We start from the raw sequence: 25,488 nt of genomic DNA, 5'->3' as shown, positions 1-25,488 counted from the left end.
ATGACGTGATTGCCATCCACTTGAGGAAACCTATCCTGTGAGGTTTGATTTTAACCTTCGCCAGGGTCCATCTCTCTCTTTGTCTCCCCTGAGGAGCGTCTGGTACCCAGCTCCCAGTCTGCAGCGCCGCCACCAACACCAACGCTATAAATAACTCACTCAAGGTCACCAGCGCCCCACCACCACAGGGCCACGTCAGGAGAAGAGAGGGAGGAATGGGGGGAGGGAGGACGAAGGACAATGGGTCAGTTTAGTAATGAGATTCCACATACTGTAGGTCAGGTCAATGAGCACATCACGCTCAAAATCAGTACAAATTGCACTGGAATTATTTTTAATAATGGCCTAATTCTAAGCCTGAAATGCTATACATTTAGACCAATGTCTGGGTGAAAATGATGCATTTGCCATATATCACACAACCATACAGTAGCGTCATTGAATTCAACATACAATGTGAAGTTTTTTACACACATTCCTGCAATTCTCCACTGTAGTGACTTCTAGGTTTCTCATTATGTGATGCAAATAGCACTGGAAAGGGATTAGCTGGTATGTTTTTGCTGAGAGGGTCTTCTTACTGCAGACACTGTGCCGACTGCAGCAGTAGTCCTAAGAGGGATGTCTGCAGTACTTTATATTAGACCGACTAAAAAAGAGCCAGCATTTCCCTGCCCACAGCGCAAACACTCCTCCCCAGCAATATGTGAATTATTCCATTTGAAGCATCTCCATATTGAACGCATTCCTTCATACTCATGCGGTGTTAGAGCAGAGTACACCTTTAGATGAGAAGCTGCCTGGGTCTTCTTCAGTCTGACTGTTTATTTGAGTGATATATATATATACACACACACACACATATATACACACATACATATATGCATGTCAAGGACAAAGTAGAGATGACAGGCAGGCTGCGAGGCAGATACTGGATGTGTTCAGGGTACTGAGCGACCACATGCAGAGGAGACACACACTAGCTGACATGGACTTGTATGTATTAACACGTACACATTCACACACCTAACACCACCGGTGCGCTGATAACACAGAGTACATGTGGGAAATTTTTAAAAAAAGGGACAGTTCACCCATGTTGACATTGATCTTTTTTTATTATTATTATATATATATTTATAATATGTACAGAAGAAAAAAAACGCGATGAAAATCAGCAGTGAGACAGAGCACCAAAGTGGACAAGCGAAAAACAGAAAAGGGAAAAAAAAAGTGCAGACGACCAGGAGAGGACCTGCACGATGCTCGGTATTAAAAAGACCAGTGCGTTGTTCCTTTATTAAGCCACGGAAGAGCAACAAAGTAGTGTGACAATGACATGGAAAAACATTCTAGGGATTCTAGCAAGATTCTAGTTCCGTCATAATCACATTCACGAGCAAGCTCCAAACCAGAGCCCGCCCCTAACTCCACACCCCATGTGTTGTCCCACCCACATTTCCTAAACCCCTCCCTCTTATCTTTCGAACAGACCAGACGACACAATATTACCACAGTATATTTTCAATTCATATATTAAAATCAGTAGAATATGAAGACGTCGTGGAAGGAAAAAGCACATTCAGAACATATCAAAAGGAGACTCACGCTGTTACGGCGTGAAATGTCCATTTTATGTCCATTTTAGCATGTCCGTGTGACCAAGTGTGCGTGCGTCTTGTTTGTGGAGTTTCAAACAATCGTTTCATTCGCAGAAGGGCTCATGTAAGATTTGAGGGAAAAGCCAGAAAGCAAGCCTGTGTTCAGAGAGCAGGAATGTTACACACACAAACAGCCCCCACCCCTCACCTCCTTACTACTGATCCCTCCCTTCCTACCAGTGACAGTCAGCTGATTACTACCAGATTCTCAAATTCATCACACCAAACTGCCTAAGCATAAAATGAGCCAGCACAATCCAGTCCGGTTGAGTCTTGCATTGTGTCACGGGGTTTAGCCTAGTTTTCCCACCCTATCTGTAAGGGCTCTTCTAAAAATACAAGGGCTAAGGCTACTGTATCTACTACCCTACATATAAAAAGAGTCACAACTTATCTAAACCTGCTGTTCACACTTAATCAGATTCTGCATTCTGCCCTAACATCACTCTTCTAGACATGAATGCCATTGACTGGTTTGGTAGCCATATGCTGCGGACAGCAAGAGCTCACTAACTCATCGGTATTAATTGGATATCGCAGTTTGTAGAGGCTGAAACTGCACTTTGCAATTGCATGGGGAATGCATAGCATACTCACTACCTGGAGTTCTGAGCCCGGAGGACAAGGCCGTGCCACCTTAAGTGCTGAGGAATTTCAAGTCTCTCTCGAAGACCAACCCGGGAACACCAGGAATGCTCCCAAAGTCCAAGCGAGATTCCGTTATCAATGATGAGTAGTTCGAACCGGGTCACAAAGAACATCGTTGGATTCGTTGAGTTTGAATAATTAAGAGGAGGTTGATGGGAGTTCATATCCGGTCTGCATGGCAAGACCAGTCAGTCCCTCTTAACCCCGAACGCTCAAGCACAGAGTCGAACACTTCAACCCAATGAACCAGAACCTAGGACCGCGACCATGCTCTAGGAACGTAACCATGATGACGTAACACGATCAAACCCAATGACCAAATAGCATGACCATAACATGCTTATATAGTTGTCGTAAAAGTAAGAACCTCTGTCTACACTTTACATAGCTATAAAGCCATACAGGTACAAGATTAGAACTGTTACACACACACACAACTGGATGATTTCAGACTGTCAAGACCAAGACAAGGGAAAACCATAAAGACAAAAGGAATATCACTTTCCAGGTCTAGTCCGGGTTCTCAGCATGTCACCCTAATTCCCACCAAAGGCAGAGAATAGATCTTCCCAAAGTCCGATTGTAACCGTGCCTACTTCTACAGTCGTAAACGGTCTTGTAAAAGAAAAGGGTTGAAAACTGAGGTTGTAATAATCAACGAATGCCAATTGCCTTTGTTGCCTAGAACACAAACGCTTAGAGGCCTTGTTCACTCTACTGCAGCGCATTCAATTAAAAACCACCAGTGTTGGTTAAGGTCAGGGGTTGAAGGGTTTTCTCCACATCCCTGCAAGGACCCATAGTTCCATAGGAATGGCGCTGAAAAATAACACACTGCCATGAGAACCATGCGGACAGACTGGGAAGGGAACGGCGCAGGCGAGGATACTGTAGGAGGGGGAGATCAGGACAGCCGGAACCATTAACACACATTCTGACTCGCCGAACACTTAATGTCTTAGGCTATATAGAGGCTACAGGAACCAGCAGTTGACAATGAAGAACACTATTCACGCAATGATCTAAAGAGAGCGCTTCTGAGGTAATGAGTTGACATGTGGTCATAGTACAGTATTGAGACTTCGGTCTGAGTAGGGACTCCACTTGAACATAATTAGCTAGGTCAGGACATCTTGGGCCATTTAAACCGTGACGCACTGGCTACGCTTCTTAACAACCACACTAACTGACATGAAACCGTGACAACCATAAAGGAAATGCACTGTGGGACACGTGACGACAGAGAGGGGGGTGGAAACACGGTCTGAGAAGTCGGTCATGGCCAAGGCAAAGAGAACCTGTGGTGCGACTGTGACATGCTACACAAGTTAAGCATGCGGTCAGTATCTTTAAGAGACCAGTAAGGCACAGGAGGGAACAGTAGCTTTCTTAGACAAACTCCCCCGACCCGGTCAAACTTAGCAACAACCAAAAAACATCCCAACCGACCCACCCACCCAATAACGTAAGTTTGACAGCATTTCAAGCAAAAAGAAATATAAAATAAAATCATTGTAATAATACCTATGAAACAATATGAATAATAATCTATTAAGATGAACACAGAATGTAGGATATTGCCAATGTGTGGTGTCAAGAGTAATGTGTATTAAATCGTTGTTGAATATCAGTTGCATTGCCCAAGCCCCTATCTACGCCCGCCCCTAACCTAGTACTACAGTATGTCATGCCCCGTTATCTGTGTGTGTGTGTACTGTCTGTGTATGTTGAAGAACCACTTGGGTATATTTAAGCAATAAGGCCCGAGGGGTTGTGGTATATGGCCAATATACCACCGCGAGGGCTGTTCTTAGGCAAGACGCAACGCAGAGTCCCTGGACACAGCCCTTAGCCGTGGTATATTGGCCATGTCGCAAACCCCAGAGGTGCCTCATTGCTATTATAAAACTGGATACCAACGTAATTAGAGCAGTAAAAAGAAATGTTTTGTCACACCCGTGGCAGACGGTCTGATTCTCCACAGTTGTCAGCAAATCAGCATTCAGGGCTGATTTATAATGTAATATATAGTGTCATGACGACTTAAAGACATACAAACATGACCTAAGCGTATCTCACATATTTATGTGTTATTTTTTTATTCTTCAATATGTGAAATCCTAACAGGAGTGATGTGGGCTAACTAACACCATATACTACAGAACTGAAAAGAAATGTCTTGCGCTCTCCCTTTCTCTCACTACATCCTCCATTCTGCATGTGGAGGGATGGAGGGAGAGGGAATGGAGTGATTCCAAGTTTGACCAAAAGCTCTCATGATCTGCATGGAGTGTCAAATCAACCTAAAGCACGCGGTCTATGAGAAGTCCCACCACCCCCAGAATACCCTCTTCACACAGACTGCAGTGTATGAGTCTCTCCCCCGTCTGCTGATGCCTTCATTCACTTCAGGCAGAAAAAGAGAACGATTAGAGGTGCTTGGGGGAAAGCACAACAAATGGGCATCCCCATCATTTAATAACATCGATGACTCACCACTGCCTCACTAGAATGTTAGTACGCTGGTAGTGGCACACAACTGTCTGCTTTCTGCTCCAATGCCAATTCAGTTTGTATAATGGTTGGATAGTCATGAATACATGAGTGTTACTATTGCATTTGAGCCATAAAACGTGGACCAGACGGTGTCCGTGACTCAATCTATGCTGTAGACAGACTTAAGATGACTACAAGGCCCCCCAACATATAAAATAGGCCCAATAGACAGATGACTACTGTAGCACACTAAACTTAATTTTGCTATATGACTTTCACTGGGTTGCAATGAAAGACATAACCTGAAGGAAAGAGAGACCCATACCTGTGACTATCTCGAATGGGAGAATCACTCCGATCCACTTTCAGTGTGTGTGTGTGTGTGTGTGTGTGAGCGATAAGCGCTCGCCAGAATCTAAAACCTAATCTTCTATCACCCAGTTCCCCTCTAAATCAATACCAATCTTTTCTCATATCTGTTTACCTTCCTGCCTCATCACTCAGCAAAAATGAAAAAAAAAAAAATCCTCAAACCCCCCCTCACCCCTACCTACCTAACTATTTTTCCCCATTCGCTTTTTTAGGGGAGATAGTTTAAGTCAGTCCGCAGTTCTAGCCCTTCAACTCCTCCCCTCCATCCCTTTCTCTCAACCTCTCCCTGACCACCCATCCCTCACTTAACCCTGTTCCCATTGGTTCTCTGTAGGGTAAGACAAAGGTAGATGGAAGGGAGGCTGAGGGGTGAAGAGTGGAGGGAGAGGTGGAGGAGGTGAAGCCCCGGGCAGAGAGGGACGGGAGGAGGTGGTGAGCATCCAGAACCGGGTCCGGTTTAACAGCATCCCCCGCCAGACTGCCTAACCGGGGTGCTGTCTATCTTCAGGTTGGGCTTGTCCCCGCCGGCCGTGGCCCCGGGTCCCATCCTCTTCTTAATCTCAGCAGCCATGGTCATGAAGGCCTGCTCCACGTTGGTGGCGTTCTTGGCACTGGTCTCCAGGAATGGGATGGCCAGGGAGTCGGCAAACTCCTGCAGGCGGCAGACAGGAAGAGAATAGATAGGGGTTAAACATAAATATAAAAACATACAAGGTAATGCCCAGCTGTTGTAGCAATGACCATGTGGAAAATAATAATAATTTCAAAAAAAAAACAGTATTATGTCCATTAAATATAAAGCAATACGATACTGCAGGGAGGGACAGAAAGGATTAAAAAAAAATGTAGGTATTGTGTGAAGTGTCTCAATGTGAACAGTACGTTCTGTAATTTTGTAAGAGTTAAAAATGCATTCAATGAAAATTGTAAATAAAGTTAAAGATCCAATATTACGCTATTGATCACCTCAGGAGCCAACTCGATTTTGTATTCCCACATTGATGAGGAAATAGCTTTCTAGAGAAATCGACTGCTCAAAACAACAAAATTAACTGTTTTGTGTAGTATGTTTTGTGAAGTGCCCAGAACCTTTTGATGAATGAATCATTTCAAAATTGCAGGCTGTATGTCTGATATGAGTTCCCATAACTTACAAGCTAGGTAGTATGCCTTAGGGATATGGTTTCGCTATTAACTGTGTGCGCCCAAACCATTCAAAAGATATGATACATTTGACCGGAGATAATATCTTCTTTGCTTGAGGCGTCACCACAGACCAGGGTTCGATCCCAGGCGGTGTCACAACCGGCCTTGACTGGGAGTCCCAGAGGGCTGCGCACAATTGGCTCAGCATCATTCGGGTTAGGGGAGCGTTTGGCGGGGCTACTTGGCTCATCGCGCTCTAGCGACTCCTTGTGGCGGTCCATGTCAGCCTGCAGGCGCTTCGGTCATCAGTTGAACGGTGTTTCCTCTGACACAGTGTGGCTGGCTTCCGGGTTAAGCAGGAGGGTGTTAAGCGCGGTTTGGCGGGTCATGTTTCGGAGGACGCATGACACGACCGAGCCCGTTGGTGAGTTGCAGCGATGAGACAAGATCGTAATTGGATCGCAATTGGATATCACGATATTGGGGAGAAAAATATTATATAATAAAATAGCGGACTGCGAGAAGCCTATTTGTTTGATACACCATATATACACAAAAGTATGTGGACACCTTCAAATTAGTGGATTAGGCTATTTCAGCCACATGTTCAAAATGAAGTACACAGTCATGCAATCTCCATAGACAAACATTGACAGTAGAATGGCCTTACTGAAGAGCTCAGTGACTTTCACGTGGCACCGTCATAGGATGCCACCTTTCCAACAAGTCAGTGTGTCAAATTTCTGCCCTGCTAGAGCTGCTCCAGTCAACTGTAAGTGCTGTTATTGTGAAGTGGAAATGCCGAAGAGCAACAACGAAGTGGTAAGCCACACAAGCTCACAGAACGGGAACACTGAGTGCTGAAGAAGGTAGTATGTAAAAATCGTCTGTCCTCGGTTGCAACACTCACTACCGAGTTCCAAACTGCCTCTGGAAGCAACGTTAACACAAGAACCGGTCGTCGGGAGCGTCATGAAATGGGTCTCCATGGCCGAAAAGCCCCACACAAGCCTAAGATCACCATGCGCAGTGCCAAGCGTCGGCTGGAGTAGTGTAAAGGTCGCCGCCATTGGACCTTGGAGCAGTGGAAACATTCTTTGGAGTGACAAATCACGCTTCACCATCTGGCAGTCCGACGGGCAAGTCTGGGTTTGGCAGATGCCAGGGGAACGCTACCTGCCCGAATGCATAGCGCCAAATGTAAAGTTTGGTGGAGGAAGAATAATGGTCTGCAGCTGTGTTTCATGGTTCGGGCTAGACCCCTTAGTTCCACTGAAGGGAAATCTTAACGCTACAGCATTCAATTGCATTCTAGACGATTCTGTGCTTCCAACTTAGTGGCAACAATTTGGGGAAGGCCCTTTCCTGTTTCAGCAGGACAACGCCCCCATGCAGAAAGCGAGGTCCATACTTTTTAGTATGTCACTTCTTCACAGTTTTGCTGGTGTAGCTACTTCTTTGAAATCTATTATGCTTACTTGCGCCTCCGAAAATAAATATGACAAGAAGCTAAGCATTTTTTTAGCCATTCGTGTAGGTAAGTTGCGTCATGGACATGTTGATTGTATGTCATAAAAAGGAGAATAGGCTATACTGAAATGTCCCTTGCCTCAATTATTCTGTCATTTTAGTCGTGTGCACAAGCTGCTATGCAGAAATGGTAAGGGGACTCTCAGAAAATCGTAAAAGTAAAATATCTTGCCTATATACAGTAAGGTGACACATTTTGACACAACATGTCAGCCTCAACCACCTTTAGATGTTTGTTGAAAGTGAGGCGACTTGAAGTAATTCATTGTTATAGGGTGAATATTTTAAAATCCCTTCCACTTGGGAAACAGGCCTCCCTGCAGGACTAACTTCAAGCCCTATTTTAAAAGGGATTGTTCACCCACATTATTATTTTAAAATGTGTGGGTTTTTTTTTCTTCCCCCCAACACAATTCTGAGTAGATCTAATCTCTTAATGTTCATCCCAAAGTGCACCTGATGGATGCATTCATGCAGCAGTTGAAATTACATTTTTCTTCCGGGGGATGCCCCCAGAACCCTCTATTAGGGTTCCCCCTCTGGCTTTGGGGTAAGCCGCCAATGTCGTCAAATCATAGAAATGCCCCTGTAGCCATACCTTGGCTGTTGTGTAGTCCACCACTTTCTTGGTGGTGAGGTCACACTTGTTCCCCACCAACAGCTTGTTGACGTTCTCGCTCGCGTAGCGGTCGATCTCCTGCAGCCACTGCTTCACGTTGTTGTAGGACTCCTACAGCACACAGGACAGAATGAGATTAGTCACACAGTGCATGGCTGCCTATCCTACAGGCAGGTGAGAAACAGTGGACATTTTTTTGTGATTTTTACCCTTAAGAGTCTAAGCCCTGTCTGACAAACACCGCTCTAGCTCTGTGTCACCTTTCACCGCGGATGCGGAAGTGCGACATCGGCGGATGCGGTGGATTGAGAGGCATCCAATGCTAGCTTAAACTGAAAGATTTTTATGGGGATTTCTTATTTTATCAGGCCAATTAGACATTTTAGAAAGTCAGAAGAACTTGGGAAGTACAATATTTGACTACAAAAATACACAGACTATTAAGCTTAGTTCTAAGCATTGATCCCCCTCGAACTAATAACCCACCTGATCTGTGACATCGTAGACCACGATGATGCCGTGGGCGCCCCTGTAGTAACTGGAGGTGATGGTGCGGAACCTCTCCTGACCAGCAGTGTCCCACTGGAAGAGAGGGAGTGGAGAAATACAAAAGAGAGCGGGAGGGGAGAGATAGTTGTTTAATGCAAACCAACAAAACATTCTAATTTAAATAACTAACACACACACACACACCTGTCATCACCCAAGTTCCATTCATTCCTGTCTTGAAAACACTTGGAATAGCACTAGTTAGGCATCTATGGACATTAGAATACCACACTAACATCTATAGTTCGACTCCTTGCATCAAAAGAGCCATGGTGGGAACAGAACTGGATCCCAGGCCTGTTGTATAGCTTTAGGGCGAGGTGTTAAACTACACACCAAACACAGGACATAAAACTAAGCAACATAACTAGGTTACTGAACCGTTTCTCAAATCTAATCAAGCCTTTATAACATCAGGAGTTGGCGGGGGGGGGAGCCGCTCCTCCTGTTTTACCAGATGTATTCGTTTGGAATGGTACAGCCTTTTCTCCTACCAAAACAGTATCCGATTACATCCTATTAGACTATAATAGTTCACACAATCACGCGAGCGGTGCAAAATAGATCACACAGCTGTGAGCGGTGCAAAACCCTCAAATGTTCATCATAACAGCAATAGCTGGGGCTAGAGCTTCCTAATTAAAACGAAGCGTTCCCAACAGCCACCCCTTATTTGTAATTGGTGGTGTGGGTGTGGGTAGCGGCACGTTGCAGTGTTGATCGTGTCAGACTCACAATCTGCAGTTTGATGGTCTTGCCGTCCAGCTCGATGGTGCGGATCTTGAAGTCTACGCCGATGGTGCTGATGTAGCTCTCCGTGTAGGTGTCATCCTGAAGAAGAGGAAGGAGTTACAGACGGCAGAAGAGAGAGAGAGAGAACAGTCAAGACAGATTCTGGAAGCTGCATTTTGACAAAAGGCACCGACACGACACTTACTAAATAACTGTGTACAGTCATAGCATACGGTAACGATACTTACAGCAAACCGGAGCAGAAGACAGGACTTTCCCACACCGGAGTCACCAATAAGGAGGAGCTTGAACAGGTAGTCACTGAAATTAAAGCATCCAGCATTAGACCAAAGACTAGACATACTAAACAGTGTTGCTACTTAACTCCAGTCATAAGCCCTACTGATTTTATGTTGTGTCAGTTTCTTCCACTTCGGACAGAATTCTAGGCTAAGGCCCAATAGAGAGGAAGAGAGGAAGTGTGGGGAAATACACTCCTGAGAAACACTCCTGAGGCAACCAACCGATTGACCAATATCAAGTTGTGTTCAAGCAACTACTTCTAAATAGGACATTTAGCAGGGCCACAGCCGGTACATGGTGAACTCATTTACCAATACGGAACTCTCAGAAATGTTTGTGAGTAAGTAAATAGTATGCTGTAGTACTTTCACATCAACTCTCTCAGCAAAACAAGGTCACATGCATTTGACACACTTCCACTGCACAGAAGTGGCGCAATGACAGAGCTATTCTTGTGTCTACTGAAATTGAGATGTGGCATGTTTTTCTGCCAAAGAACGTCCAATGCTATGGAAACTAACACAGGCTGCATGTATGTGGCAATCTCTTCCCCAAACGCAGCCTTTGATGTGATGTGGCGATGTCTCCCACATTCACGAATATAGGTAACGTTAACGTTATTCACAGAAGCTTCTACAACAAATCACCTATGCTTTCTGAGTCGGCGTCCATAAGCCTTCTATGTACCGAGACCGCATATGTTGGCTAAATTGCTATCACCCGGCACATAGCCAATCTATTCGTAAAGTAAGCAAGTAGAAACCTATGTTTTGGCCCTAACATAACGTTAGTTAGCTAGCTAACGTTACACACCAACGTTAGAGACAAAGGAGAGAGCGCCATCACAGAACGGAGGGTGTGTGTTTGTTAATGACAAAGCGATCTCAAAGCAAGCATTGGTGTTTGTTAGCTAGATCTCCAAAGGCAGCAAGACAGCTTTGCTACTGTAAGTTAGTGGGCCGGTATGACGTTTCAGCACCACGTCCTATTCCTCCGGTCGCTACCGCACAAAGCAGGGGATCTGTGCGCGTGTTCTCTCATTTCAGAGCCACACACACACACAAGTGACAGATGTTTGAGGGACTAACTAGCTATGTCCATTGACAACAATTACATTCTAGCTAGCTATTTGTATGTAAAAACGTATGCTAGCTAGCCATCTATCGTTAGCCGACAATGTGGCACGAACAAGCGATCAGCCTGACGTTGGCTGAATATTAGTTAAATAAAGCTCGACTCACATTTATGGAATTGCCCTAATACAATAAAACTACAATAACGTGTTCGATCTATGCATATAAGATTACAAAAGGAAAGGGAGTGTAAAATATAGAGTGGTTGTGTTGGCGGTAGAGTCTACTCACTATTCTGGATTCATGATTTGACTGACGTTCGGGATATGTTTCTATCGGCGATTTCAATGTTCCTTCCTCCTCTCTCTCACTCCGCTTTCACAGGCAAATATGGATTGTCGGTCTCAATATCCAAGGCACTTGGATGTCTTTCACCGTATTTTCTAACTCCCCTTGTCCTTCTTGGCTGTCTAATCGTTACGAGGCTATATAACGTTTACAGACATTCCTATTTTCGTCTGATTTGACAGGTTTATTTTCTTCTTTTCTTTCTTTCTGTGTCCGCTCTTCGCTCAAAGTACAAGATGGCTGCGCAGGTGCGGCAGTGACATCAAATGACGTGGCACTACGGACAAATCTAGAATGTGTCTGAATGCTGGAAGTTGTAGTTCAAAGTCTGCCTAGACATGGGGGACTTTGTATTTATTTAACCTTTATTTAACAAGGCAAGTCAGTTAAGAACAAATTATTATTTACAATGACTGCCTACCAAAAGGCTGGGGGGCTGGGATTAAACATTTAAAATAAATTAAGTAAAAATAATGTACAATATTGTCACATGCGCCGAAAACAACATGTAATCAGTGTTAAGAAACTATTTACTAAATAAACTGATGTAAACAATAAGGGAAAAAAGAAAAGAAGAAGAAAAAACAAAAATGTAAAATAATTAAAGAGCAACAATAAAATAACAGTAACGAGGCTATATACAGGTGGTACCGGTACAGAGTCAAAGTGCGGGGGCACCGGTTAGTCGAGGTAATTGAGGTAATATGTACATGTAGGTACAGTGACTATGCATAGATAATAAACAGAGAGTAGCAGCAACGTAAACATGGGGGAGGCCTTGCAAATAGTCTGGGTAGCCATTTTGTTAGCTGTTCAGGAGTCTTATGGCTTGGGGTTAGAAGCTGTTAAGAAGAGTTGGTGCTCCAGTACCTCTTGCCGTGAGGTAGCAGAAAGAACAGTCTGTGACTAGGGTGGTTGGAGTCTGGCAATTTTTATGCATCCTCTGACACCGCCTGGTATAGTGGTCCTGGCGGGCAGGAAACTTGGCCCCAGTGATGTACTGGGGTTGTACGCACTACCCTCTGTAGTGCCTTCCAGTTGGAGGCCGAACAGTTGCCACACCAGGCAGTGATGCAACCAGTTGGTTGCTCTCGATGGTGCAACTGTAGAACTTTTTGAGGATGTGAGGACCCATGCCAAATCTTGTCAGGAATAGGCATTGTAGTGCCCTCTTCACGACTGTCTTGATGTGTTTGGACCATGATAGCTCGTTGGTGATGTGGGTACCAACGAACTTGAAGTTCTCAACCTGCTCCACTACAGCCCCGTTTATGAGAATAGGGGTGTGCTCGGCCCTCCGTTTCCTGTAATTTTCCTGCAGTTCACGATCATCTCCTTTGTCATGATCATGTTGAGGGAGAGGTTGTTATCCTAGCACCACACTGCCAGGTCTCTGACCTCCTCCTATAGGCTGTCTCATCGTTGTCGGTGATCAGGCCTACCACTGATGTGACATCGGAAAACTTAATGATGGTGTTGGAGTCGTGCTTGTCCATGCAGTCATGGGTGAACAGGGATTACAGGAGGGGACTGATCACGCACCCCTGAGGGGCCCCCGTGTTGGGGATCAGTGTGGCAGATGTGTTGTTACCTACCTTACCACCTGGGGGCGGCCCCTCAGGAAGTGCAGGATACAGTTGCAGAGGGAGATGTTTAGTCCCAGGGTCCTTAGCTTAGTGATCAAATCAAATCAAATGTATTTATATAGCCCTTCGTATATCAGCTGATATCTCAAAGTGCTGTACAGAAACCCAGCCTAAAACCCCAAACAGCAAGCAATGCAGGTGTAGAAGCACGGTGGCTAGGAAAAACTCCCTAGGAAGGCCAAAACCTAGGAAGAAACCTAGAGAGGAACCAGGCTATGTGGGGTGGCCAGTCCTCTTCTGGCTGTGCCGGGTGGAGATTATAACAGAACATGGCCAAGATGTTCAAATGTTCATAAATGACCAGCATGGTCCAATAATAATAAGGCAGAACAGTTGAAACTGGAGCAGCAGCACGGCCAGGTGGACTGGGGACCGCAAGGAGTCATCATGTCAGGTAGTGAGAGAGAGAAAGAAAGAGAGAAAGAGAGAATTAGAGAGAGCACACTTAAATTCACACAGGACACCGAATAGGACAGGAGAAGTACTCCAGATATAACAAACTGACCCTAGCCCCCAACACATAAACTACTGCAGCATAAATACTGGAGGCTGAGACAGGAGGGGTCAGGAGACACTGTGACCCCATCCGAGGATACCCTCGGACAGTGCCAAACAGGAAGGATATAACCCCACCCACTTTGCCAAAGCACAGCCCCCACACCACTAGAGGGATATCTTCAACGACCAACTTACCATCCTGAGACAAGGCCGAGTATAGCCCACAAAGATCTCTGCCACGGCACAACCCAAGGGGGGGCGCCAACCCAGACAGGAAGATCACATCAGTGACTCAACCCACTCAAGTGACGCACCCCTCCTAGGGACGGTATGAAAGAGCCCCAGTAAGCCAGTGACTCAGCCCCTGTAATAGGGTTAGAGGCAGAGAATCCCAGTGGAAAGAGGGGAACCGGCCAGGCAGAGACAGCAATCATATGACCCACTGAAGAGATGAGTCTTCAGTAAAGACTTAAAGGTTGAGACCGAGTTTGCGTCTCTTACATGGGTAGGCAGACCATTCCATAAAAATTGAGCTCTATGGGAGAAAGCCCTGCCTCCAGCTGTTTGCTTAGAAATTCTAGGGACAATTAGGAGGCCTGCGTCTTGTGACCGTAGCGTACGTGTAGGTATGTACGGCAGGACCAAATCAGAGAGATAGGTAGGAGCAAGCCCATGTAATGCTTTGTAGGTTAGCAGTAAAACCTTGAAATCAGCCCTTGCCTTGACAGGAAGCCAGTGTAGGGAGGCTAGCACTGGAGTAATATGATATATATTTTTGGTTCTAGTCAGGATTCTAGCAGCCGTATTTAGCACTAACTGAAGTTTATTTAGTGCTTTATCCGGGTAGCCGGATTAATTTTTCTGCATCATTTTTGGACAGAAAGTTTCAGATTTTTGCAATGTTACGTAGATGGAAAAAAGCTGTCCTTGATGAGCTTTGAGGTCACTATGGTGTTGAACGCTGAGCTGTAGTCAATGAATAGCATTCTCACGTAGGTGTTCCTTTTGTCCAGGTGGGAAAGAGCTGTTTGGAGTGCAATAGAGATTGTGCGCTGAACAACTGTCAAGTGTCTTCACTGACATTGGGGCCGTATGCAAATTTGGCTGGGTTTAGGGTTTCTGGAATAATGGTGTTGTGAGCCATGACCAACCCTATCAAAGCAGTTCGTGACTACAGATGCGAGTGCTACGGGCCGGTAGTCATTGAGGCATTGAGGCAGGTTACCTTGGTGATCTTGGGCACAGGGACTATGGTGGTCTGCTTGAAACATGTTGGTATTACAGACTCGGTCAGGGACAGGTTGAAAATGTCAGTGAAGACACTTGACAGTTGGTCAGCTCATGCTCGGAGGACACATCCTGGTAGTCCGACTTTGTGAATGTTGACCTGTTTAAAGTTCTTACTCACATCGGCTACTGAAAGCGTGATCACAGAGTAATCCGGAACAGCTGGTGCTTGCATGTATGCTTCAGCGTTGCTTGCCTCGAAGCGTGCGTAGAAGTAATTTAGCTCATCTGGTAGGCTCGTGTCACTGGGTAGCTCATGGCTGTGCTTCCCTTTGTAGTCTGTAATAGTTTGCAAGCCCTGCCACATCCAACAAGCATCGGAGACGGTGTAGTACGATTCAATCTTAGTCCTGTATTGACGCTTTTCCTTTTTGATGGTTTGTCAGAGAGCATAGCAGGATTTCTTATAAGCGTACGGGTCAGTGTCCCGCTCCTTGAAAGTGGCAGCTCTACCCTTTAGCTCAGTGCGGATGTTGTCTGTAATCCATGGCTTCTGGTTGGGGTATGTAGATACAGTCACTGTGGGGACGACGTCATCAATGCACTTATTGATGAAGCCAGTGACTGATGTGGTGTACTCTTCAATGCCATTTCAAGAATCCAAGAACATATTCCGATCTGTACTAGCAAAACAGTCCTGTAGCTTAACATCTGCGTCATCTGACCACTTCTGTATTGAGCTAGTCACGGGTACTTCCTGCTTTAGTTTTTGCTTGTAAGCAGGAATCAGGAGGATAGAGATGGTCAGATTTTCCAAATGGAGGGCGCGGGAGAGCTTTGTACTCGTCTCTATGTGTGGAATAAAGGTGGTCCAGTTTTTTCCCCTCTAATTGCACATAGAAATGAGGTAAAACAGATGTAAGTTTCCTTGCATTAATGTCACTAGGAGTGCCGCCTCTGGATGAGCATTTTCTTGTTTGCTTATGGCCTTATACAGCTCATTGAGTGCAGTCTTAGTGCCAGCATCGGTCTGTGGTGGTAAATAGACAGCTACGAAAAATATAGATGAAAACTCTCTTGGTAAAAGTGTGGTCTATAGCTTATCATGAGATACTCTACCTCAGGTGAGCAAAACCTTGAGACTTCCTTAATATTAGATTTAGTGCACCAGCTGTTATTGACAAGTAGACACAGACCACCACCCCTTGTTTTACCGGAGGCAGCTGTGCTATCTTGCCGATGCACGGAAAACCCAGCCAGCTGTATGTTATCCATGTCTTCGTTCAGCCACGACTCGGTGAAACACAAGATATTACAGTATTTAATGTCCCGTTGGTAGGATAGTCTTGATCGGAGCTCATCCAGTTTATTATCCAGTGATTGCACATTGGCTAATAGGACTGATGGTAGAGGCAGGTTACCCACTCGCTGTCGGATTCTTACACGGCACCCCGACTACGACCCGACCGTCTCTTCTTCATGCAAATTATGTGGATTTGGGCCTTGTCCGGTGTCTGAAGTAAATTCTTTGCATGCGAAAATCTTTGTCCAGTATGAGGTGAGTAATCACTGTTCAGAGCCCGTAAAACGGGAGCCGTTATATCAGTGTGGGGATTCGATTAATCCAGGACCTGGTGAAAGTTGGTTACATTTGTTTTGGACAAGGGCTGACTCCCAGGCGTGAGCCAGGTGCCCCATTCAAAGCCTGTGACAAAAGTAGTGTAATTAAGCACGTGGAGTAATGTGTAGGATTATGTGCTTTCACATGCCAAAGTGATTGCTTTTGATAAAAACGCTTCATCTGCCTTCCTAATGAAAACTAGTTTGAAAATTCAAACATATATTTTATGTAAAAGATGTTCATAACATGACCTAGCAGCGCAGATTACTGTTCGAATTGAGAAGGGCGCTCTTCCCTCACTGCTTTTGCCTGTTCACGTCAAGGGCCATAGACCGGTGCCTGGCGGCATAATCGAATCCGCCCATTACCTCCCGGACCCTTCACCAAATTCGGGGCCGTCTGATTGGTCCAGAAACCGATGGACTGGGCCACAGCCAGAAACGTGGGTAAAGCAGTGGTTTGAAAATTCGTCATTGGCTTTGATACTCTGATTGGTTAGAGAAAATCCAATCACTGATTACTTTGTTTTGTACAACGCTCCTCGTGCCCCTCGTCACCACAAACGACTTCAATGATGGCAGTCTCAGACTAAAGTATGTAGCGAACCACAAAGTAGCGGAATTATTTAGTGTGAGTCGTTAGGCTAGTAATGCCCAGCTGTTGTAATCTGCCTGCAACACACACACACAGAGATACACTGTACATATTTTATTAGGATACCCATTTTGCAGCAGCTACTCTTCCTGGGGTCCACACAAAACATGAAACATAATACAGAATGACATAACACAGAACATCAATAGACAAGAACAGCTCAAGGACAGTACTCCATACATTTAAAAAAAAGGCACACTACATATCACTGTCATGTACTGTCATGTTGTGTCTTGTCTCTGTCCTTTCCCTTCACCCTGTCTCCCTCTGCTGGTCGTTGTTAGGTTACCTTTTCTCCCCCGCTTTCCCCCAGCTGTTCCTTGTCTCCTCTTGACTACCTCGTCACCCCTTCTCCCACCTGTTCCCCTTTTCCCTCTGATTAGTCCCCTATATCTCTCTCTGTTTTTGTTCCTGTCCTTGTCGGATTCTTGTTTGTTGTGTTTCATGCCTGAACCAGACTGTCGTCATGTTTGCTGTAACCTTGTCTTGTCCTGTCGGAATCTGCCGGTCCGTCTGAGCCTACCTATGTTTGGTAATTAAAGAAGCTCTGTTTAAGTTAATTCGCTTTTGGGTCCTCATTCACGCACCGTAACAGAAGAATCCGACCAAGAATGGACCCAGCGACTTCGGATCCTCTCCACTCAGCCGTCGGGATCCAGGGAGCGATGCTAGGCAGACACGAGCAGGAAGTGTCTGCTGCTCGACATGCCGTTGAGACCCTGGCCACCCAAGTCTCCAACCTCACAGAACAGGTTCACCATCTCCACCTCGATCCACCGGCCACTTCCAGGGCTTTCGAATCTCCGGAGCCCAGAATCAATAACCCGCCGTGTTACTCTGGGGAGCCCACTGAATGCCGCTCGTTCCTCACCCAGTGTGATATTGTGTTTTCTCTCCAGCCCAACACTTACTCCAGGAGCACTGCTCGTGTCGCCTACGTCATATCTCTCCTTATTGGACGGGCTCGTGAGTGGGGCACGGCAATCTGGGAGGCAAGGGCTGAGTGTACTAACCAGTATCAGGACTTTAAGGAGGAGATGATACGGGTTTTTGATCGATCTGTTTTTGGGGAGGAGGCTTCCAGGGCCCTGTCTTCCCTATGTCAAGGCAATCGATCCATAACAGACTACTCTATTGAGTTTCGCACTCTTGCTGTCTCCAGTGGCTGGAACGAGCCGGCCTTGCTCGCTCGTCTTCTGGAGGGTCTCCGCGCAGAGGTAAAGGATGAGATTCTCTCCCGGGAGGTTCCTTCCAGCGTGGATTCCTTGATTGAACTCGCTATTCGCATTGAGCGACGGGTTGATCTTCGTCACCGAGCTCGTGGAAAGGAGCTCGCGCTCTCCGTCGCTCCCCTCTCCGCATCACTACCATCTTCCTCTGCCGGCTCGGGTGCTGAGCCCATGCAGCTGGGAGGTATCCGCATCTCGACTAAGGAGAGGGAACGGAGAATCACCAACCGCCTCTGTCTCTATTGCGGTTCCGCTGGTCATTTTGTCACTTCATGTCCAGTAAAAGGCCAGAGCTCGTCAGTAAGCGGAGGGCTACTGGTGAGCGCTACTACTCCTGTCTCTCCTTCAAGATCCTGCACTACCTTGTCGGTCCATCTACGCTGGACCGGTTCGTCAGCTTCCTGCAGTGCCTTAATAGACTCTGGGGCGGAGGGCTGTTTTATGGACGAGACCTGGGCTCGGGAACATGACATTCCTCTCAGACAGTTAAAGGAGCCCACGGCCTTGTTCGCCCTGGATGGTAGTCCTCTCCCCAGGATTCAGCGTGAGACGCTACCTTTAACCCTCACTGTTTCTGGTAATCATAGTGAAACCATTTCTTTTTTAATTTTTCGTTCACCTTTTACACCTGTTGTTTTGGGCCATCCCTGGCTAGTTTGTCATAATCCTTCCATTAATTGGTCTAGTAATTCTATCCTCTCCTGGAACGTCTCTTGTCATGTGAAATGTTTATTGTCTGCTATCCCTCCTGTTTCCTCTGTCTCTTCTTCACAGGAGGAGCCTGGTGATTTGACAGGGGTGCCGGAGGAATATCACGATCTGCGCACGGTGTTCAGTCGGTCCAGGGCCACCTCTCTTCCTCCACACCGGTCGTATGATTGTAGTATTGATCTCCTTCCGGGAACCACCCCCCCCCGGGGTAGACTATACTCTCTGTCGGCTCCCGAACGTAAGGCTCTCAAAGATTATTTGTCTGTAGCTCTTGACGCCGGTACCATAGTCCCCTCCTCCTCTCCCGCCGGAGCGGGGTTTTTTTTTGTCAAGAAGAAGGACGGGTCTCTGCGCCCCTGCATAGATTATCGAGGGCTGAATGACATAACAGTGAAGAATCGTTATCCGCTTCCTCTTATGTCTTCAGCCTTCGAGATCCTGCAGGGAGCCAGGTTTTTCACTAAGTTGGACCTTCGTAACGCTTACCATCTCGTGCGCATCAGGGAGGGGGACGAGTGGAAGACGGCGTTTAACACTCCGTTAGGGCACTTTGAATACCGGGTCCTTCCTTTCGGCCTCGCTAACGCTCCAGCTGTCTTTCAGGCATTAGTCAATGATGTCCTGAGAGACATGCTGAACATCTTTGTTTTCGTTTACCTTGACGATATCCTGATTTTTTCACCGTCACTCCAGATTCATGTTCAGCACGTTCGACGTGTCCTCCAGCGCCTTTTAGAGAATTGTCTTTTTGTGAAGGCTGAGAAGTGCACTTTTCATGCCTCCTCCGTCACATTTCTCGGTTCTGTTATTTCCGCTGAAGGCATTAAGATGGATCCCGCTAAGGTCCAAGCTGTCATTGATTGGCCCGTCCCTAAGTCACGCGTCGAGCTGCAGCGCTTTCTCGGCTTCGCGAACTTCTATCGTCGTTTCATCTGTAATTTCGGTCAGGTGGCAGCTCCTCTCACAGCCCTTACTTCTGTCAAGACGTGCTTTAAGTGGTCCGTTTCCGCCCAGGGAGCTTTTGATCTCCTCAAGAATCGTTTTACATCCGCTCCTATCCTTGTTACACCTGACGTTTCTAGACAGTTCGTTGTCGAGGTTGACGCGTCAGAGGTGGGCGTGGGAGCCATTCTTTCTCAGCGCTCCCTCTCTGACGACAAGGTCCACCCATGCGCGTATTTTTCTCATCGCCTGTCGCCGTCGGAACGTAACTATGATGTGGGTAACCGCGAACTGCTCGCCATCCGGTTAGCCCTAGGCGAATGGCGACAGTGGTTGGAGGGGGCGACCGTTCCTTTTGTCGTTTGGACTGACCATAGGAACCTTGAGTACATCCGTTCTGCCAAACGACTTAATGCGCGTCAGGCGCGTTGGGCGCTGTTTTTCGCTCGTTTCGAGTTCGTGATTTCTTATCGTCCGGGCTCTAAGAACACCAAGCCTGATGCTTTGTCTCGTCTCTTCAGTTCTTCAGTAGCCTCCACTGACCCCGAGGGGATTCTCCCTGAGGGGCGTGTTGTCGGGTTGACTGTCTGGGGAATTGAGAGGCAGGTAAACAAGCGCTCACTCACACTCCGTCGCCGCGCGCTTGTCCTAGGAACCTTCTTTTCGTTCCCGTTCCTACTCGTCTGGCCGTTCTTCAGTGGGCTCACTCTGCCAAGTTAGCCGGCCACCCTGGCGTTCGGGGTACGCTTGCTTCCATTCGCCAGCGTTTTTGGTGGCCCACCCGGGAGCATGACACGCGTTGTTTCGTGGCTGCTTGTTCGGTCTGCGCGCAGACTAAGTCCGGTAACTCTCCTCCTGCCGGCCGTCTCAGGCCGCTTCCTATTCCCTCTCGACCGTGGTCTCACATCGCCTTAGATTTTGTCACCGGACTGCCTTCGTCAGCGGGGAAGACTGTTATTCTTACGGTTGTCGATAGGTTCTCTAAGGCGGCTCATTTCATTCCCCTTGCTAAGCTTCCTTCTGCTAAAGAGACGGCACAAATCATCATCGAGAATGTTTTCAGAATTCATGGCCTTCCGTCAGACGTCGTTTCGGACAGAGGTCCGCAATTCACGTCTCAATTTTGGAGGGAGTTTTGCCGTTTGATTGGGGCTTCCGTCAGTCTCTCTTCCGGCTTTCACCCCCAGTCTAACGGTCAAGCAGAACGGGCCAATCAGACTATTGGTCGCATCTTACGCAGTCTTTCTTTTCGCAACCCTGCGTCTTGGTCAGAACAGCTCCCCTGGGCAGAATACGCCCACAACTCGCTTCCTTCGTCTGCGACCGGGCTATCTCCTTTTCAGAGTAGCCTCGGGTACCAGCCTCCGCTGTTCTCATCTCAGTTCGCCGAGTCCAGCGTCCCCTCCGCTCAGGCTTTTGTCCAACGTTGCGAGCGCACCTGGAAGAGGGTCAGGTCTGCACTTTGCCGTTATAGGACGCAGACTGTGAGGGCTGCTAATAAGCGTAGAACTAAGAGTCCTAGATATTGTCGCGGTCAGAGAGTTTGGCTCTCCACTCAGAACCTTCCCCTTAAGACGGCTTCTCGCAAGTTGACCCCGCGGTTCATTGGTCCGTTCCGTATTTCTCGGGTCATTAATCCTGTCGCAGTTCGACTTCTTCTTCCGCGATACCTTCGTCGCGTCCACCCGGTCTTCCATGTCTCCTGCATCAAGCCCGTCCTTCGCGCCCCCGCTCGTCTTCCCCCCCCCCCCCCCCATCCTTGTCGAGGGCGCACCCATCTACAGGGTCCGTAGAATTTTGGACATGCGTCCTCGGGGCCGTGGTCACCAGTACCTCGTAGATTGGGAGGGGTACGGTCCTGAGGAGAGGAGTTGGGTTCCCTCTCGGGACGTGCTGGACCGTGCGCTGATCGAGGATTTCCTCCGTTGCCGCCAGGTTTCCTCCTCGAGTGCGCCAGGAGGCGCTCGGTGAGTGGGGGGGTACTGTCATGTACTGTCATGTTGTGTCTTGTCTCTGTCCTTTCCCTTCACCCTGTCTCCCTCTGCTGGTCGTTGTTAGGTTACCTTTTCTCCCCCGCTTTCCCCCAGCTGTTCCTTGTCTCCTCTTGACTACCTCGTCACCCCTTCTCCCACCTGTTCCCCTTTTCCCTCTGATTAGTCCCCTATATCTCTCTCTGTTTTTGTTCCTGTCCTTGTCGGATTCTTGTTTGTTGTGTTTCATGCCTGAACCAGACTGTCGTCATGTTTGCTGTAACCTTGTCTTGTCCTGTCGGAATCTGCCGGTCCGTCTGAGCCTACCTATGTTTGGTAATTAAAGAAGCTCTGTTTAAGTTAATTCGCTTTTGGGTCCTCATTCACGCACCGTAACAATCAATGCATACACACAAACTATCTAGGTCAAACAGGGGAGAGGCGTTGTGTCATGAGGTGTTGCTTTATCTGGGGGTTTTTTAAACCAGGGTTGCTGTTTATTCGAGCAATATGAGATGGAAGGAAGTTCCATGCAATAAGGGCTCTATATAATACTGTACGCTTTCTTGAATTTGTTCTGGATTTGAGGACTGTAAAAAGACCCCTGGTGGCATGTCTGGTAGGATAAGTGTGTGTGTCAGAGCTGTGTGTGAGTTGACTATGAAAACTATTTCAGATTTTCAACACATTGTTTCTTATAAAAAGAAGAAGTAATGCAGTCAGTCAATCCTAAACACTTAGCCAAGAGAGACTGGCATGCATAGTATTTATATCAGCCCTCTGATTACAATGAAGAGCAAAATGTGCCACTCTGTTCTGGGCTAGCTGCAGCTTAACTAGGTCTTTCCTTGCTGCACTGGACCACAACGGCTGGACAATAATCAAGATTAGACTAAACCATAAAAAAGTGTTAAGGTGATTTGAATTGATTGATATTTGATATGTTGAGTTGTGCACTGATCTCTAACCACAGAGCTAACACATTGAATAAATACATTCAAACACGCTTGGATTACTGTAGTTGACAGAACATAAAACACCAAACTGACTGAAACACAAAAACACCAGAGCACGGTTTAAAGAACAGATTATCTGTCACAAAAAGCATCTATAAAAACACCCACAGCTCTTTCATTATCCATTGTCTTCACAGCGGATCCACTTTTAATACCCAGCAGATATCCTTCCTCCTCCTTCTCTTCCTTGGGTGAGTCCTCGTCCTCTTTCTTGGGTGGAGTTTTAGCAGTAACCACAAACCCACATGTTCCCTACCGTGCCCTCCTCGAAAATCGAGGCTGCTGTGTCCTCCGTGCTCGTTGGCACCCCATTGGCAGCCTACAGGCCCTGGTTTATGTATTGGGCCTCCTGGCTAGCCTCCAGTGGTGGCAGCTCACACAGAAGGGCTTTCAGCCTCTCCCCAAGCTCCCTGAAACCAGGCCTCTGTCCCAGTTCCATGTGCCAAAAACTCAGTATCACCTCATACCTGGGGGGAGAGAGATAACTAGATATATAGTGCAGAAAGAAGAAGAGAAATGGAGAGAGACAGAACAAAGGAAAAGTGAGACAGTACAGTACCAGAAAGAGGGAAAGGAAGATGGATTGAGATAGAGAAGGGGAGGGAGAGAGGCAAGGGGGGACATCTGATTAATTACACAGACAATGTCACCTCTGTGTACATGCTCAACACTCAGTTACAGCCTATTGTGCTTAAGGCTCACATTGATTTAATTAGTAAGGGCTGCAGAATTACAGGGGCGGTCCAGAAGCTAGCCAATAAATATTAAGGGGAGAAACCAGCAGCATGTTACTTTGGGGCTCCCAAGTGGTCTAAGGCACTGGATCTCGGTGCATGAGGTGCCACTACAGTCCCTGGTACGATTCCAGGCTGTATCACATCCGGGTGTTATTGGGAGTCCCATAGGGCAGTGTACAATTGGCCCAGCGTTGTCCGGGGTAGGCCACCATTGTAAATAAGAATTTGTTCTTAACTGACTTGCCTAGTTAAATAAAGGTTACATAGTTACATAAAAACATTTTTATTTTATTTTTTACAAACGGGGCCCAAGTTGTCAACAACTCTTTGTGAATCTGAAAACTGGGTGAATCACTAAATACAGCAAATTATGTGTGAACGTTGGTGCAAAAAAATATTTTAACGTATGTTCATATTCCTTTAAATATAAATCATAGTTCTCAATGAATTATTGCACTCACACATTCAACTGCAAACAGTGGCTAATGGCTACCGTATCTATGGTCACAAAACTAGCATCAGCTGCTGTGAACATGCACTGAGCTACATAACATAACATGTGATTCCGTCACATGTGATGTCACACTACTAAACTAGACTAGAATAAAGTGAGGACTCACAGTTTCTCATCACACTAAGGTGGTTTGAATCGGTGTCCAGTGTTCAGCATCTTCAGGAGCTGATAGTTGTGGACTCCAGGATACGGTGTCCTTTCCCTAGACACTATCTCCCACATGGTGACCCCAAATGACCACTGTAGTAGAGGGACAGACACGCACGCACAAACACACACAAACACACACACACTTTCTTCAATTAAAACATGATTTGATATAACAGCCAGTTATAAACATGCATTCATTATGATCAGCCTCTGCTAGCGAATTAGTCAGGCCTTTTCATGGACAGGTCACATGGTCAGGAAAAACTCCTGGCACTACTTATGAGTCAGTCAGATTCCAGTGATCTCTTAGTCATCCGAGTCAGGTGTGACTTACCACGGCACTATTGCTGTTAAAGATGGACTCTAATAGGCTCTCTATGGCCACCCACTTGACCGGCATGCGGATGGCCACTGTCTGCCTGTAGTATTTGTTGCTGTATATCTTCTTGGAGAGTCAGCAACACAAACGCACGCAAGTCATCCCCCAACCTAGGAAAGTCACACACGTATGCAGGCAGGCACGCAGACACACACACACACACACACACACACACACACACACACACACACACACACACACACACACACACACACACACACACACCAATTATGACAGGTAGTCAACTACATTATACACTTTTCATACATATACTTACAGCAACAAAGAAAACATGTTCAACATTGCATGATCATCTGTAGGCCTATTCATTATGGCTTGCTTTGTTTCAATTGAGTTTCCAACAACTGTATCCATCCATCCCACAATTCTAATATCTATGGCTTTATACTATGTCCATGAACACCCTTATCCATCCTCATTGAAATTGTTGGTAGCGTCCATCTCAAAGTAAGTCCAAGCTGAATACAAATGGTGTGGGCAGATGCAGTCTTCCTTTGAACAAGGAGGCCTTATGTGGGGCTCCCATGTATGTACACTGACTGAATGGCATCCCCTGGTGGACTCACATGCAGTTGCAGTTTCGTGCAGCCAGGTCCCTGTACAAAAACCCCTTCGAACTCAGATACTCCATCCCTACTGCAATGTCAACCATGAAGCGCAGGAGACTCTGGTGGGGCACAAACTGTGAGGAGGGGA

The 25,488-nt window shown here is 46.6% G+C and overlaps 1 protein-coding gene and 1 long non-coding RNA gene across 2 annotated transcripts; both read right to left on the bottom strand.

Moving 5' to 3' along the window:
- Positions 1 to 1,099: 1,099 nt before the first annotated feature.
- LOC110531863 (ras-related protein Rab-1B) lies at positions 1,100 to 11,743 on the bottom strand. Its single transcript, XM_021615332.2, has 6 exons — positions 11,421 to 11,743; positions 10,002 to 10,074; positions 9,757 to 9,852; positions 8,959 to 9,054; positions 8,452 to 8,583; positions 1,100 to 5,829 (listed from the first exon to the last, which is right to left on the bottom strand). Exons 1-6 carry the CDS (start codon positions 11,432 to 11,434, stop codon positions 5,635 to 5,637), a joined length of 606 nt encoding a protein of 201 aa, XP_021471007.1. The 5' UTR covers positions 11,435 to 11,743; the 3' UTR covers positions 1,100 to 5,634.
- Positions 11,744 to 22,381: 10,638 nt separating this feature from the next.
- On the bottom strand, positions 22,382 to 25,256 carry LOC110533009. Its single transcript, XR_002474915.2, has 3 exons — positions 24,727 to 25,256; positions 24,349 to 24,482; positions 22,382 to 23,476 (listed from the first exon to the last, which is right to left on the bottom strand). It is a non-coding gene; the product is annotated as an uncharacterized LOC110533009 (long non-coding RNA).
- Positions 25,257 to 25,488: the final 232 nt, after the last annotated feature.

The sequence above is a fragment of the Oncorhynchus mykiss genome, chromosome 9, assembly GCF_013265735.2.
Source record: "Oncorhynchus mykiss isolate Arlee chromosome 9, USDA_OmykA_1.1, whole genome shotgun sequence".
Lineage (NCBI taxonomy): Eukaryota > Metazoa > Chordata > Actinopteri > Salmoniformes > Salmonidae > Oncorhynchus > Oncorhynchus mykiss.
This window is presented reverse-complemented; position numbering and strand designations above follow the sequence as displayed.

Excerpts from the sequence above, each read along its gene's own strand:
- LOC110531863 (XM_021615332.2), bottom strand. Across the intron at positions 9,055-9,756 it reads AGACCATCAAACTGCAGATT|TGGGACACTGCTGGTCAGGA; the intron begins GTGAGTCTGACA and ends CCTCTCTTCCAG. Across the intron at positions 5,830-8,451 it reads TGGACTACACAACAGCCAAG|GAGTTTGCCGACTCCCTGGC; the intron begins GTATGGCTACAG and ends TGCCGCCTGCAG.